The sequence below is a fragment of the Botryllus schlosseri genome, chromosome 16 (assembly GCF_051294905.1).
Source record: "Botryllus schlosseri isolate E-star chromosome 16, Bs_hap1, whole genome shotgun sequence".
Lineage (NCBI taxonomy): Eukaryota > Metazoa > Chordata > Ascidiacea > Stolidobranchia > Styelidae > Botryllus > Botryllus schlosseri.
Genome location: NC_137251.1, coordinates 6,532,665 through 6,550,450, shown reverse-complemented (window position 1 = coordinate 6,550,450; position 17,786 = coordinate 6,532,665). Strand labels below are relative to the sequence as shown.

Genomic DNA, 17,786 nt, shown 5'->3' with positions numbered 1-17,786 from the left:
TAGGTGGAGGCGAACGGAACGATAACACGTAACGCTTCCGACGATACCTTTGGGTATGATCGTAACATGAGGCACCAAAATTGAGAAAGTGATTTTTCAATGAACATATCACGACCAGCCGAGTCAGCCCTTAAATTCAGCAGTTCATCTTGAAGTTCCTCCGGAATAGTGGTTGTTATGTCTACCAAAGGAGAAAATGGGTTCCGCGGAAAGATTTCAGCTCCTCGAGATAAATCAGGAAAATACTTGGGTTCCGCGGAAAGATTTCAGCTCCTTGAGATAAATCAGGAAAATACTTCATGAATTCTTTTTCAAGCGACTGCAAATGTTCACTAATATCCAGCTTGATCAGTGCACTGAGCAGGACAGCTTCAAATTCAGAAAGTTTTTCGAACATTGCGAATTACCCTGATTGACCTTCCTATTCTAAAGTTTGATCTTTTCTGCAAACCCCAACAAAACATCTCTAAACAGCAATATGTTTGTATCATGTCCTTGAAGTCTCAAATTGATCTTATTCAACTGCTCAGTTATGTCAGCCAAATAGGCCAGACCCTGTAACCATGCTTCATAGCCGAAGTAGTTGCTGAGAGTATCTTTGTTCGTCATATCTAAGAACCATTTTATTTCGGTTCTAAGCTTATAGACGCGATTGCCTACATTCCCTTTCGAGAGCCACCGTACTGAAGTGTAAAATAAAAGTGTCTGGTAGTTAGAGTCCATTTCTTTGCACAGCTGTTTAAATATAGGCGGGAAGTTGTAGCGCTCTTTTTGAAAAAATTGACAACTTTCACGACAGAATCAAGAACTTTCACCAGAAAAACTGGAAGAGTCTTACAAGCAAGGGTGTACCGATGTATCATGCAAAGTACTTCTTTGACTTGGAGAGATTTGGCTATTACTTTCATTTGGAAACCTGATTTGGATCCAAGCATCGCAGATGCTCCATCCGTACACACACCACATAGCTTCTCCCACTGCAATCCTTCAGCTTCAAAGAACTTTGAAATGCTGTCCATCACATCTTGCGCCGTCGTTGTTGTTTCCAAAGCATTACAAAACAAAAATTGCTCTTTAACGTCTTCCATGTGCAAGTATCGAACGAAAACTAAAAGCTGAGAGCATGATGCCACATCAGTTGATTCATCAACTTGTATAGAAAACATGGGAGAAGCTTTGATCCCACCGGTTACTTGGCTTTTGACATCACCTGACATAATCGAAATGCGCCTCTTAATTGTGTCATTAGGCAACACCTGATTGATTTTGTCTGCGCTATTTTTGCCCAATACGCGATTTGCCATTTTCATAGCACAGGGTTTATAACAATGGTTTCACCTATCGTACGAGGCTTTTTCTGCTGAGCGATGACCAACGCCACTTCAAATGACGCCTCAACACAGGCGGTGGTTTGTTGATGAAAATATCCACGAGCATCAAGTCGCGGTGGTTTGTTGATGAAAATATCCACGAGCATCAAGTCTTTGCCGCTTCAAAGATAGTTCTTGAGTTTGAAAGAGTGACAAGTCTTTTTCAATGTGCTCCGGATGTTTTTGCTTCAAGTGACGCTACAGTTTTGATGGCTTCATTGCTGAGGACAGCATGACATATGAAGACATACGTACTACATTGTGGCTTTTCTTTGTCTTCATATGTCAATGAGGTAAACCCCATTTTGAGATAACTTTTTGAGTACTTTCTGGATTTGGCCATACCGAATACGTTTTAAGCAAAGTAGTGTCTCTTAGCTAACGTTGCCAACAATCAAGATCTGTCAAGATCTGTGCTTGTTGGACTACTATGCCATTCCGTCGACACCGTTAGCACGTGAACAGTTTCCACCTTTTGTGACGGGACAATTTAGGCCTTTCTATAGACCTAAATCTCTTCCAGACAGTTGAAATGAGTTTGCACGGCCGGATATTCTATCACAAACATCATTCTGCAAACGTGCGCCCTAACGTTTTAGCTGTTACAAAGCAAATAGCTGTTACAAAGCAAATACATAATGTATATATTTTCTAACTTCGCAAAGCAAATACATGATGTATATATTTTCTAACTTCGCTTAGAAATATCAAATTAGCTTAATTATCATGTTTTAAATGTGGAGGCTTCGCGGACCCCCTGAAAATGCTTCGCGGACCCGCGGTTGAGAAACGCTGTTTTAGACGACCAAGGACATCTTCAAAAAGATACACGTCATGACATCTCCCATCAAGTGGCTGACACGATTCTATTGTCACGGAAATGGTATCGTTCACCGCGACATAAACCCCAAAACGTGCTAATAAATCCAGACACTCACGAAGTGAAGGTCATCGATTTTGGATGCGCCACCAGTCTGAAGGTTTGTACTTTATAATGTACATCTCGTGTCGAAATACTATTAAATCAAAAAAATTCAGTCTCTACTTTAGTCTTTCGATTTGTGATATGACGAAATCTACGGGAAATCTAGTGATAATTTCGCATTCCACTCCGAAGTACAAATTGTCCCGCGATATCATCAGAATCGCAAAATCAATTTGATAATTCAAATTTCCATATCCAAGCCACCAGTGTACAGGCCTTGATGCTCACAATGACCACGTTTATGCCTCGACAGCGATTATTTCACGCAATGGTCTATTAATGTAGCTCCGCAGATATCTATATAATAATTGAGTATTCTATTATTCTATTTCAGGACGTTCCTGAACTTAGTTATAGCTGGAACACCTATTTATTACCCGCCAGAATGGTATACAGAGGAAAGCTACTATGGAGATCGCCTCGACGTATGGTGCCTGGGCGTACTACTGTACACGTTGGAAGGTCGGCCGCCATTCCAAGACGAGGATGAAATCGTAAAGTGTAATTAGTTCACCACATTCGGGGTAAAACATTTTCGAGAACATACCGAAACCTCGTAAAATTATTGCTGCATAAAGATCATCATAAGCGCCCTTCTGTCGAAGACATTCGATGCGCCACCAGTCTGAAGGTTTGTGCTTTATAATGAATTGTGCATCTCGTGTCGAAATACTATTAAATGCAAATCCAGTCTCTAATTTGGTCTTAATTAGACTCGTGATATACCGAAATCTGCGGGAAATCTAGGAATCATTTCGCATTCCACGCCAAAGTACATTATCCCGCGATATCATAAGAATCGCATAATTAGATAATTCCCATTTCCATATCAAAGCCACCGGTGTTACGGGCCTTGATGCTCACGATGGCCACGCTAATGCATCGCCAGCAATTATTTGACGCAATAATCTATTAATTAGGCTCCAGATATCTATACTATCCCAGAACGTTCCTAAACTACTTCTAGCTGGAACACCTATTTTTACCCCCCGGAATGGTATTATGGAGATCGCCTCGACGTACGGTACCCGGGCGTACTACTGTACACGTTGGTCGAAGGTCGGCTGTCATTCCAAGACGACGATGAAATTGTAAAGCGTAAACCTCAGACGGGGTAGAACATTTTCGAAATCATACCGCAAGCTCGTAAAATTATAGCTGCATAAATACCAACACAAGCGCCCTTCTGTCGGGTACATTTTATGCCACCAGTGGCTAAACGACGATTCAGACGAGTCCGAAACTAATAGAAAATTAATATTTATTAGTGATTTTTTATTTACAGGTGATCCCTGAACTGCAGCTATCAGGAACTCGGGTTTACCATCCCCTAAATGGTGCACAGAAGGTTGCTACTTCGGAGATCGCCTCGACATCTGGGGTCTTGGCATCGTGCTCTACATGTTGGTCGAAGGACGGCGGCCATTCAACAACGGGGAGGAGATTATAAACTGTGAAGTTAATCACAGTCTGGGCAGAAAGTTTACAAAATCGTACCGAAGCCTTGAAGGTTTGTTCCATAAGGATGAAGAAAAGCGTCTCACCCTCGAGTATATTCTGGCGCATCCATGGCTACGTAACTATATACAAGAGCCTGGAGTCACACGGCGATTTTTCAGCTCATTTAGACGCTTCCGACGATGAACTAAGTCAACTTTTTATACATTCTTTAAATATCACACTCTCATTTTCGCCTTCCACTTGAAATAATTTTGCATCACCATTTCTACCCGTATAATTGACAAGACATTTATGTCGTGTACTTCTACTTGTGAATCAGCGCTGGCTATACTCTGATCACGTCTGATTATATACATTCGTCTGATTATACATTCCTGACTGTAATTTCAATTATAGTATACAGCAATGAATTATGTAACATTTGCCTGTATAAGCTATGATTTCATCAGTCACATATGGTCATTAGTCGGGCGTTCTCTCGGCAGAGATACGTTTGGGCAGCAATCTATAAGCGTTCATACATATTCTAGGACCGAAGTGACCAGAACCCCTGACATTCTCGATTGATGGGTTCGTTGCCACAGAGCATTAAATAGTTTACGATCCAAGCAGACCTCTTCTAGCATTGTCTACCAGTGTACAGTGCCACACTTAGCGAAATGAACGGAGAATGAAATATCCCTATTACCGACTTCCCCTTTAGGTAGCCCATAATAATGAGCGGGTATAGTGGCAAATTCCGAAACCTAATCCATCAGTCGATAAGACAGTTGGAAATCGGAGGCCAATAAATCCGGCCAGACAATAATATTGTGAAATCCGACGTTCGAATCAATCATTGCTCGAGAAGCAATCATTGCTCGAGGACAGCGAGGAGTTTATATTCAGGATTGTAATGACTCGAGTCGAGTCACAACTTTTCGTCAACTTGGCTCGACTGGGGAGTCAGAGTCGAGTCACAACTTTTCTTCAACTTGGCTTGACTGGGGAGTCATTTTCATTAACATGCGTTTCGACTCTAGTGGTGGTTGCCCGCAGCTCGAACAAGTCCTCTGTGACTAGAGACATTCTATTTCAGTGGTCAGCAACCTTTCAGACGAGACAAATTATAGGAAAATAAAACCATGTGACCTCATTTTGTTTTGGGGGACAGAGCAAAGCATTTCAAGTAATATGAAAGCTAAATAAAATGAGTTGAATATTATATGCACAATTATAGAGAAATGTACCGGCACAACTACAACTTGAATTCACCAACACAAATTGTCACTGTTTATAATTTGCACTAAAATGCGATGATAATTGCACCGCGGCCGGGTGCACCCCTGTATGCTGTCCACCAGTGTCCGAAGTCACAGCTTGACTTATCAAGCTTCGCGAGGGAAGCTTGATAGGCCTATCAAGCTTCGCGAGGGAAGCTTGATAGGCCTATCTCATGCTGACAACAATCTTTTCGTTTTCTATACAGCCTACTCAAACCGCTAGTCCATAGGATAGGGCTCAGACCTTTTGCTCAGCTTCAAGGTTTCAAGAGTCCATGTTATTTTGTGAATCGAATATGAGATGTGATGTAATGAATAGTGGAGTTGCGACGGCCAACATGGAGTGTATTGCAGAGCAAAACACTCCTTTTATGGTGCAGTTGTTGTGTGTTCTCCATAACCATATCGTGTGTGAAGTAATAAAATGCGATAAAAAACTCGATCCGACGCAGGCAACACCACATATTATCGTAAGAAAGCGGGTAAATCGGAAGTCGGGCTGAAGTGATGACTACAGCGACTATTTTCATTCAAAAAATGGAAGATTTTGACCTGAAAAAAATCACATTTTGACTTTTTTTACCATAAAAACTCAATTTTGACCAAATTTTTATCAAACGTATGCAAATTAGGTGTTTTCCCACATGATGATAGAAGAGAGCTCACAAACCATTGACGGAGAAAATATTTGAAGTATTGAAAAGGAAATTTGACAAACTGGGGAATACTGAATTTTTGAAAAGATTCCTGGAACTTCCCACACAAAATGCGAATGAATCACATCACAACACAGTGTGGAGCAAGTGCTCAAAAGCCAAGTGTATTGGAAAAACAGTGTTGTTGCGGACTTTGTTATCGAATGGAATAGGGAATCATCTGCAATACTCTGACATTAGATTGGTAACGTCACCCCGATCCCACTGTTACGTGAAACAAAAAGACTCGCGGCGCATCACGAATGCTATAAATCTGCAAGAAACAAATGCACACCGTCAGCGAAAAAGGATGGATGAACGATAAAAACGAACAACTTGAAGAGGCAGAAGGAAAAACATACTCTACTGTGGCCTTCAAGTGTGAAAATACTGTGGCCTTCAAGTGTGAAAAATGTATTGAAATGTTTTGAAGAAATAGTGTTAGATATTACAGAATCGAAATGGCTTGTCAATATTCTGTTGTTTTCTACTAGTAACCATCTTCGAGACAGAAAAACATCATACAATCTACTTGAAAATTTGAAGATTGACGTATCTTGGGATGCTGAACAGGATAGTATTTCTTCGGGGTATATTTGGTAAGGGGTTCATCCGTATTTGTTCGATGAAGTCGAAAAATGCAATTTTTCACATGTTACCCCTCTTTGGGATAAAACAGCAATCCCGTGCATTAGATCTATTTTAATCCTTAACGAGCATTAGATCCATTTTAATCCTTGACGAGCATTAGGTAACAAATTTATTAAAAAATTGTGGCATGGCCCCTTCCGCCCCTCCTGGTTACGCCAGTGTAAACCCTGATAATTCCAGTGATGCCATCCATTGTCGACAGCACTACCCGACAAGCTAGTGCCCAGAGTATGTCATTCATGACAGGATCGGAATTGGGGGTGGCTGGACTGTTTACTCGGGAAAGTATTTATGAATTACGTACAATATGGTAGCCTACCTGCTAGTGCTTATGCTATCGAAAACATTGTCACGGTGGTTATAATTTCTTTATGGCTCATCACTCCTCACCTAGAATGCTCAAGAGCCCATACACGTGAATTCATTTTCGGAAGCGATGTGATATAGTCAGCCAGCTTTGTTTTTGTTCCTGTTTATTTGTTTATTCATTACCGGGGTACCGGGGTTTGTTTCTAGGACATAACCAGCGATTCTTCAACGGTGTTGTAAGACGGTCCAAGTTATACTGTTGGTTTTAGGCTAATCCTCAGGGATCTTGGTTTAGGCTTCTGGTCCCCGGCGCCGCCCGGAAGATCTCTTTCTGTTGATATTGTACCCCTCTGCGAGTACGCAGTAACTTGAGGTAGCAAAGTCTTCGTCGTACTTCCGACTTGGTCTACTCTGTTTACTGCCTTATACTGCGCAGCACGTCCGAGCTGTACGTAGCCCGGAGCACATCCACCAATGCTCTGCGTGCGCAAACTCACAAAAACGGTCCCAAGCCGTTTGCTGGCTGCTGAACGACGCTTCCGCCTAATCGGTAATCTAGTGCGGCATCAAGACGATCAACCAGCCGCCGCCATCATCAACCACATTCCGACGGAGCCCTGGCGCAGAGGTGGCTGGAATAGAGAACCACATGGCGATCGACAAAAAAGACCGAGCTAGCGCTACGCGGGCTTTCGCTCGAAGACGCCCACGACTACCCTCGCTGGAGGCGCTTAACAAGCGCCCCAAACTGATTATCTTGATGTTCTTTTGTTTCCTGTTTTCTTTTGCCCTTTTATTCAATTGAAAGTCGATACATATACATATATGCAAGAAGATATTCGCCCACTTGGTCGTCTTGTTTCGTACTAGTTGGGATGGGAAAGAATATATCTGAGTCGGCCAATACCAATCACCACTGTCAGTCCTATAGCATAGACCTTGGAATCAACAATGTGTCACGCTTTCCATATGTCAGCAGTAAAGTAACCATACGACTAGCGTATAAACAAGCCTATGGTAGCGGGAAAAGTCGGACAACGCGACTAGCTCGCTTCTTAACAAGAATGCGGTAAACAGGGCTGGCAGCGACAAGGTGACCAGATGGGGTAAATTGAACGGCTACTATCTTTCCGCTTCCCGTTCAATTCATGATTCTGTACATACCATCAGTCAAATTCAAAGCACGAGTATTACCATCTTCATAATTGAGCATCTCGCGCATCGTTGGAGCGCATATGTTATGACTTTATGGTAGCGAAGACCCCTGTGGTTTTTCAGTTACTTGCTAATTAGATCCTGGTAATTCTGGAAGGTTTCCTCTGGACGACTACTTTCACTCTATACTCATTTTCATAGGACTTGTTTTCAATATGAATTGGTTTATGTAGAAGTTTTGTAACAGTCGATGCTTATATGTGACGCACTTCGGATAGGGTATACTCAGGTTCAATATGTGAAAGTTTTGTAGCAGTCGATGCTCGACTGACGCGCTTCTGGTACGACGGAGTATTTTTCGGTGACCGCGATTTTTTAGCAGTCTTCCTGAGCAGCCCAGCAATAATAACAGCAATATTAACGAAGGACCATTATACCGAAAACTGACGCCACTGGGCTAATACAATCAGCCCACTGAGGTACAACCCGTGGATTATGTAGATCCTGATTTGCCAGCACCATCAGCACGTGCTCTGCCATTTGCTGTAGGAATAAGTGGACGAAAACGATGCAGGTGTTAGGATGTAGCAGTGCGAGCATTTCTTCCATGTATCCGCCGGTTTTCTGTCACCAAGAGGTGACATATTCAACAGTTGGGCATTGGGTAAGCTCGTTATGGCAGAGACGAGACAAAGAACTGCAATAACCTGATGTTGACTGTGTTGTACTTCTCTGATTGCGGAGGTTACTTCAATAGTTCAATCAGCTATTTTTGTGGTCTGATCTAAAGCTGAAACTATACGTCAGTCACTCCTTTCGAGGCGAACTGTGCTTCCGCTTGTCGAAACCAAACTCGTGACTACTCTGCCCAAAATTTTGGGAACTTAACAGCTACCAAATTAGCATTGACTGCTTGCTGATGCATGCTCGACTCCACGTAGTGCAGAATCGTGTTTTTGCCTGTCGTGGTCACCAATGAAGCGACAGCTCCGTTCATTGCGAGCGATGTTAGTAACTGCGCATAGATAGATAGATAGATAATTATATTTGTGTGTAGCGATTTACGCTTTATACACAGTACGACTAGGATGATGTAAGCATTTGGCACATTCATAATATGCGCCCGGTTTTCCCGACAAATTCGTAGATTTCGGCATCTAGCAATGGTTCGGATAAAATGTCCTTAATAGTGAACGGAATATGGATGCATGTGGCCTCTTCTATTAGTTTACGTCTGTAGTGCCCGTATTGGGGGCAGTGTAACAAGAAATGGGACAACGTTTCTTGGCAGCCACAGCTGTCGCATAGTCCCGTACTGTGCAAATTGAGACGATGAAGGTGTCCATTTAACCGGCAATGACCGGTTCTTAGGCGGAAAAGGATTGTGTCAACTTCGCGTCTTTCTGACGGAGGATATACAGACGAGGCTTCGAAGAGTGTCTTGTATTGCTGCGCAGAGTCCGAGGTGGCGTAAATTTGTCTCCATTCTTCCATGAATGTTGTGGACAATGCGGACTTTGCTTCGGCCGGGGTCACCGGTATCACCGAGTCGATTGTTGTCCTCTCAGTTGCATGCCTAGCATGCTTGTCGGGTTGTGGCTGTTAAAGGCTATTTCCACGTATGGTATAGTATTTTTAATGAAGATACATACTCCGCCACCGTGGCCTTCCTTGTCCTTGCGAATCAGTGTAAATCCCCTTATTCGCGGGGTGTATTTGCTCGAGAGATGCGTTTCCTGAATGAAAATGATCTCGGGTGTATCAGGTAAACTCCCGATATAGCGCTTTAATTCCGGTATTTTCCGGTATATGCCCCGGCAATTCCACTGCAGGATTGTAAGAGAATTATTGGGGACTGCCATCGGATTGACGAAATAGTTGATTTTTGAAATCTACGTTAAAAGTTGTTTCCGCAGTGAATGCCAACACAGACGCGACATTAATCTGGTTACCTTCGGTCATTGCTTGAAGTGCGTTTTCGATAGTTTTGGTGATCAAAGCAACCAACTGATCTGGATGTACGCATATAGGTGGAGGTGAAATAGACGGGGGAATAAGTCTTTGATGGTTCGGTGTCACAGGGCTATAGGCTACACTCCCTTGAGAAGTAGAAGTGGTGTTCAATGGCTCAGTTACGTTTGTTTGTGACAGACAGTGTGCGTTCGATCGTTGAAGGTTGTGTGCGTTCGATCGTTGAGAGTTCAAAGGAGGTACTGGGATTGAGTGGATCGGTATGGATGTTTGAGACGGTTGGTTTGGTGGATTCGGGGATTGTCGAGGTCGCGAGATTGGCGTTCTCACAGCATTGCTGTATGTATGCGAAGGAGGTTGATCTGACGCGTTCATCGGTGATTGGCTTTCGTTGTCTGTGTTACTGAGGACCTGGAATCGGTTCGACCCTATTATAAGACTTCGGGCATCTCTGTAATTTAGTTTCTGCTTAGAGCGCAAAGCTTGGATTTTAGCCTCTTGCTTTTAACGCCTACATCCAGCATAGGCAGAGCTATGTGCCTGACCACAGTTAGAGCATCGTTTCTGGGTTTCCGTACAATCGTTTATCTGATGGCCTTTACCACATCTAGGACAGCGTATAGAACGCCTGCATGTTTTGGATATGTGTCCAAAATCATTGCAGTTGAAGCATCGTCGAGGGGGTTCTCGATATTCATACGTAGGGAAGTTGAGATAAGATAACCTCACTTCTTTGGGGGCGGTGTCTGTTTCAAAGCCTAGCAAGACTGTCTCGCACAGTTCATATTTATCTGCAACCCTGCGTTTCAATCGTTTCGTGGTAATGACGCCGTATTGTTTGAAAGAAAGTAGTAGAATGTCATTGGTAACATCGAGAGGTACGCCGCGGATGATGGCTTTCGATTTGCAATTGATTGCTGCATATAATGCTGCTTTTAGCTCAACTGTTCTTGTGCTCGATGTAAAAGATGTGCACGAAAGCAGTTTGGTAACTTGTTCTTTGTTTTTACAGGTAATTAGAAGATCCCCAGAGGCGAGGGGTCGTAAATTGTCGTAGTCCCCGATCAATTGCTTTATGCAGTTGTCTATGAATAGTGGATTAAGGCTCCGAAGGCGCTGCTTATTGCCCGAATGGACGACATTCAAGACAGGAGCGTTAGGTTCAGAATATGCTGTTTGTGAGCGCATCTTTTGTTTTGGCTCCACATCGGTGGACGAATCATCCGCGCATCCACGTTTCAAATTGCTGAGCGAGCGGCCGACCTCCATATTCTGACTCTGTTCCTCCATTCCGAAGAGTTCAAGAACTCTCGGTATGGGGGATGAACTTGGTTCTATTGTATGAATGATTGGTATATGTATGACTGGTACCTCCAAGACCTAATTCTACTAAACAACTAATAGCTGTCTCTATGGCTTTGCGGTATGTCTCGTAAGACCGACACTATCTGTAGAGCTCGATCGACCTCCACTCGCGACGACTGCCTGACGAGAATTAGTAGTAACTGCGCATAATACTACAGTGACATGAACGTCGAAAAGGCTACGGACACCAATTGGTAATCAAGTCAATCAAGCAATCAATTGAGATGAGCGAGTTTTGTACAATGTACCTGTACAGTGGACACTGAGTACAGTCGCTACAGGGTCACCTTGTTTTTCATGCTAACATTCCCAGCACTGAGTTTTGCTGCAATGCCTGGGATCAAGTTTACAGACCTAGGAGGAGGTCTTGGGTGCGGTATTTCACTTGATTTGGAGGGAGGGGAGGGGACGGAAGAGTTATCACTTTGCTTTTCGCGGAAAATTTGTTCCGCATTGCGTTAGCTGCGTACCGACAAAAATGCAATTTTCAGCGTCTTATCAAGCCGTCTGGGAAATGAGAAAATACCGAATTTGGCAGCTCTGCAGGAGCTAACAGCGTAATGCTGTCATGTAGGTTTCAAACCGACGCGAGTTGGCAGAAGCCTTCGATATTGATGCCCAGACGTATATATGGCCGAATAGACCTGTCCTTCCAATTAGACCCTCGCAATAAAAATGCGGCTCAAACATGAAAATATCGTCCATGTGAAAAATTGCGAATTTGGAATATCACGAAGAGTCTGACCAAAGGAGTATTTCCTTGGTCGGGTGGCACTTCGGTGAGCGATATATTAAAATTAGCGAAAATCTTTACCAGAGGTCACGAAAGAAGAACATGCTTCAACGAAATAATTGATATAGCAATGGACCGAAGCTAGCCTGCGATAACCTCATGGCAACCGGTCCCCGATCGTGAGAATACAGTGTAGTAACGTCTTTGAAGTAATGATAGTATTTACGAAGTTGGAATTCCTGACATCATCAAAAGGGGGAACAAAGACATGGTGGTACTTCTTAAAATGGTATCAAACCATCGTTAGCAATTACACCTCCGAACATTTTAAGCGGTTAGTTTGTGTTGTTTCGAGATGTCCCACATATCTGCATTACATATCTATGTATCCTGGTACAGTTTTCTTTGATACTGTTCCTATATGAATCATATCAAATGCGCCTTTAGCATAAGTTTCGCAGACTGTTAAGCCAAGACGTAATTAATGTTGAAGTTCTACTTATGTAATACCTCTGTCGAGTTCAATTAAAAATATGCTGGTCTGTCTGCTACGGCGCCGATTTTCCAAATAAGGGTGATGCCGCTTTCTTAGAATGAAAACACTACCAGGAATATCTGGATGTAAAATGCGTAATTAGTATGAGAAGGTTAATTAAATACGTTTATTCTTATATTGTGTCATATGATATACGCCTAAAATTAATAATCCCGATAGTATGTCGACACAATGCCGAGGTATACCTTAATAGCGATGAAATATACAACCCTGGCCAAAACCATACGGATCTCAACCGAGGAATATGTGGAGAGTAAATGGGTGCTGACTGTATATATCAATTCACACAGATATAGCGATTTCGTCAATAATTTTATTAGGATAGAAATTGAAATAGAACTTGCAACATATGAAACGGAGAAACATATAGTTCAAACGTTAAAAGCATCATGTAAACAAAGAGGAGATCCGTTATTAATATCGGATAGATTACACTCTATCAGTCATTGGCAATGAAGATATGTATAGATCTTGGAACCTCCATGTGAGAAGGCCTCTGACAATATGAAGTCGAAAATGCCAGGATCTGTATTCGCATATTGATTTACGTTTGGATCTAGAACTTTAAAAACATCCAAGCGCGTAACATAATCATACACATTATCATGCAGCGATGTGATCATTCTGCGTGGATGCAAGGATGTGCCAGAACTGCTTTCAGGGTAGGTCGCTTGTCCTGATCCTTACGCAACATCCAGCTGATGAGGTGCATGTAGGTTTTTGACATTTGTTTGCCGTACCGCACACTAGGCTTGCACTTCACGATGTCGCTAACAGTGATGGTCGACCTACATCCATCGCGTAGAGTACAATTCCTGGGCACCAAACACCGTTGCACTTGCCGTAGTAATGACGATCAGTGAAACATTCCGGCGCGTAGAACAATCGCATGCCGCCAAACTTCGTAAGAGAGTTCTGTTAATGAATATATGTCGTTACAGTATACATCGAATCTGATTTTCACGTACAGACTGTACGGAGGTGGTCGGTAATGACGTAGGCTATACTTCTACTTTTTTGGAATATAGGCCTACCCAGTTGCGTTTGTATATACTTGCACTTATCACTCAATGACTTATGATTGTGGACTATAATTGCACTTCTACTTGCATAAGTTAGAGAACCACTGTACTAGAGTATCAATGCTGGCTACTTTGACGACCAGCTATGTCCGTGTAGTAAACTTACATAGTGGCGGACATTCGGTTAAAATTGGTATTGCGGGTGCTAACGAGAAATGCCTTTAGTTCACGATAAATTACTATGAGTGTATCATATATGTATAGATCAGAAATACAATCAAGCTTTACTTTTAGTCACGACTAAATGAAAATGCCGTGGCAAAAACATACCTGTAATTTGATACCGCACCCAAAACCGATCAGCTTTATTTGAAACGTGGTTGGATTCACCAGGACATTGTCGAGTTTGATATCGCGATGGACGACGACATTGTTATGGAAGTGCATTATGGCCGTTGCCAGCTGCTTGAAGATAAATCGCGCCACGCTTTCCGGGAACCGCTCATAATCGCACGTTAGTTCCCACAGATCGACCATTCCGATCTGCCGTTCCATAACCAGTACGTACGAGTCACTGTCCTCGTACCAATCGACCATCTTGATTACACCTGTAGTGATAACCGGTACATTAGCAATGCAATTCAAAAGCTGCCCCATATGCGTCGCATTTACAAACCTGAGTGACCCGAACCTCTATGTAAAAGATCAAATTCAATGGGGACTTGACACCCATTCACAAGTCCATATCTTTTTATGTTCTCTTTAGATAGGTACTTCAATGCAACCTTTAGGTCGTCACAAATTCGGGTAACTGCGAAGAAAACAAATCTTATGAAGAACTTGCAAGTTAGATTATGGGTTTGGAGACGTCGATTATTCTGCTTCATCACACAATGGACCGTGAAAACAATAAGATATCACCTTATTGCTCATGTCGAAAACTAGTGGAGTTCATAATGTCACGGGACGGAACATCTGATTGTTTAACAAGAGGCGCTCTTGAGTCGTGGTGCGAAATGACCTCGTATATAGTCGTTGCACCATTTTCCACTCATCGAACCAACCAACACCTTGCCTAATTCTTACTATGGACACACCTTCCACTATGTTATTAAAACTGCTTCGATGCGTATTTGTTAACCACTTCATTAATGCAGCAAGATACCTCCTATCATATAGCGTTGTAATCTAGTATGACATCGCAAGTCGCCAAACAAGGGCAGAAATTCACGTGTAACGTCACTTTGCAAACGAAAATTGTAATCAATTTGCGAAATCCGCAAACAGTGATACGAAATCTGCGAGTCTAGCATTCAGTAAATTTGAAGTATTCTGATTGGTCAGTAATAATATACATTCACGCGTATCACGCACTGAACTTTAAGAATGAAAGGAAATCCATGCAAGTTACCGGAGTAAAACGTTCCTTCACCTCCGGCTTCTATTCTTTGGTGGACGTCATACATGGTTGCCGGTGACACATGAGATTGATTCCAATCCTCTTCGTATATTATGTTGCATATTATGGTGGTTTACTTGCTTGTCGCGATTTACATCCTGCTTCAACGAACTCATTTCGCTGTTGCTTCTGTGGCGATGTCGCACGGAAGTTGCTGTTTATCAGTGGCGATGCTTTCCATATATCCGAGGAACCACATTTCCAGCTTTGATTGTTTATTCACTTCTTTTTTGGCGGTGGATGTGTTGTATCGTTACTAGACACGGAGAAATCATCTGTAGCTAACGAAGAGTCCGAAGCAGAATTTTGAGACTTCGTTTGGTACGGAACTTCCTCCTCGTAAAATTGGTGGTCGATGCAGTAAATAAGATAATCGGAACGTTTAGATACTGTTGCAATCGAATCAACCGAAAATGGCCATTCCATTTCAACACAGTAGTCAGAAAGTTTGGGTGCTGTTGCATTTGAATTTGCCGAAAATGGTCACTCGTTTTCAACGCTGTCGTCAGAAAGTTTAGTAGTTGTTGTTGTATTTGAATTTACCGAAAATGGCCACGTCGTCGACGCAACTCGGCACCCCTGATTCCTCTTCCAATTCTCCTGGCATATTGACCGGTGTATATCTTGTTGAATAGGCGCTATATATCAATTAAAATCTATTGATGCCTTCGTTAGGGACGGTATTCGATGTACAATAACGAGTGGTGTATCTGAAAGGAATATGGTATAGATGAATTACAGAATAACGCTAACCATAAACTGTTCAATGTTGCCTCGTTTAATATGTCCGACAGACGCTCCTCCACGTAGGTAGGTGAAAAATGGCGGCTACGTGTAGGTATATTCAAATTTCCTTTCATGTCGAATCGCCGGGCTCATTGTATGGTCGCTTCTACTTACCCCAAAGGATTATGTGATGACCTAATGAGAGTAACGATAATGTCGTCGTTAAGATTCTCGGAAATCTAATTGCATCGCGATAAGGTAACTTGCAATGGCTGATAAAAGGTAATTTCCATAGCAAGACTCGCATCTATATTGCGCAATTGACAGGAGTGACAATCCAAGATTATTTCTCAAACTAATCAGAAATGAGGGTTACCTGTGGACAACCCTGATGCTTCAAAAAAGAACATCATGTCACCACAACTATAAGTACTATATTATGTGAGTACAAATGTCCGATTCCGGAGCCGAATTTAAGGCATCAGGGAGCTACATGAGTTGCTGCTGCCCTCACAAGTGCTCGGATCAAATTGGTGATTTATCCTCAAGAGATCTCCTCGCTATTCATATTAAATCATAGTTTTAAAACTGACGTAAGGTATGAGAACAAATAGTTGCCCATTTCGAGACACATATTGCGTGTACTTGATTATAGTACCGTAATATCGTACTATTAGAAAACCAGATTATGGTTATGATTATGGTTCGGGCAAAGCAATGTTGAAACGAGTAAAAAGTAGATAGCAGATCCTGGCTACGACGATTACTCGATGTATGGACTATCCAAAGTAACTGGGAAAATATAATCCCGCTAAATGGCAATGGAAATGGCGTCTAGAAACTATGACAAGCTATGCAAAATCATGGTTTTCTAAAATCATTGGTCAGCGCTAACTTCAATCATTAAGGAGTCCTGGAAATTCAAAATTCCGTGCTATGAGTCCATGGCTAGAAAAGGGTGGAAAGTACTGATGTGCAAGGACATTTCAGTGAAGTCAATCATCTGACTTTATCATTTAATATTTCATAGAACTGTGCACGACTGGCTGTCTGAACGCTAACATAAAAGTGCATCTCGTTCGGTCGCGAAATATTAATGATGCGTAAATGTGAGTCGTGCTGTAGAACGTAGAAGGTGCTGCTGTTTATTAAAAGACAAATTTGCCATTTATCCCCCTGTTGGATTTTTGCACCACGGTGAATAATGGCGTAAGAACAAATCAAAAGCAGTCAATGATGGCGTATATATTGGATAGAAGACATAGTATTGAAAAATAGCAAAACGAAAAAAATATCAAGGCCAGAGAATGGAAATTTCGTACCTGTGTAAAAATAAAAGTCATTCACTAATGAAGGTTGCAGGACAACACAAATTCGATGGTGAAAGGAATAATTTCGTCCTCGGTGAGGATAATTTCAAGGCAGAAATCAACATTCAATTCAGCGCATTTAGCAACAAGGAAACTACGATGGAAATCATATTTTGGATATCGGATCAAGAAATGTTCAGCGCATAACGTTTGTACACCACTGTCGTATAGCATTTTCTAACACACCACATTTGTTAGCATTGAATTAGGCGCGATGAAATAATATTCGTTCATAAACTAATTCATTTATTCACAACAAGTAATTTTAAGCTGAATGAGCAGCATCGTGCATAATGCGCTTTTGTGGGTGATCCAATCCCACTCCGTCGGGTTATGAAACGCAAATTTGAGAATGGCGATAGCGAAGTAGTGTCTTTTGTAGTGCTTTTCAACTTAGCGCTTATGTCAAAACCGCAGATATTCATTCGAGTCCTGGCGTGATATATACCGTAATTAATATACAAGGTATACAATGCTGGATATATTAGCAAGAGATTCCGTGAATATCACAAGAGAAATCCCGTCACATCGACCGACACTCAATCGCTAACATTGATGTAGAGCTCCAGTTCAAAAAGCGATGCCGTGTTTTTGTTCCCTGTTTGATGATGTCGCGAATTCTGGTTGGTGCATATATGGCCTTCATGTTGCCGTCGATGGTGTATCGAACTGAGCATCACAGCCTAGGCAGAGGAA

General features: G+C 42.2%; 1 protein-coding gene across 1 annotated transcript; it reads right to left on the bottom strand.

Annotated features, from left to right (window-relative positions):
* Nucleotides 1-13,132: 13,132 nt before the first annotated feature.
* On the bottom strand, nt 13,133-15,601 carry LOC145458707 (serine/threonine-protein kinase pim-1-like). The gene is made up of 4 exons (XM_080337164.1): nt 15,538-15,601; nt 13,866-14,143; nt 13,352-13,428; nt 13,133-13,301 (listed from the first exon to the last, which is right to left on the bottom strand). Exons 1-4 carry the CDS (start codon nt 15,599-15,601, stop codon nt 13,133-13,135), a joined length of 588 nt encoding a protein of 195 aa, XP_080193290.1.
* Nucleotides 15,602-17,786: the final 2,185 nt, after the last annotated feature.

Bases quoted from the DNA above. Each gene is read 5' to 3' on its own strand.
- LOC145458707 (XM_080337164.1), bottom strand. From the start codon at position 15,601: ATGCCAGGAGAATTGGAAGAGGAATCAGGGGTGCCGAGTTGCGTCGAC. The intron at 14,144-15,537 runs GTAAATTCAAAT...TTATCACTACAG, and splicing joins CGACGACGTGGCCATTTTCG to GTGTAATCAAGATGGTCGAT. The intron at 13,429-13,865 runs GTATGTTTTTGC...ATTCATTAACAG, and splicing joins GGTGCGGTATCAAATTACAG to AACTCTCTTACGAAGTTTGG.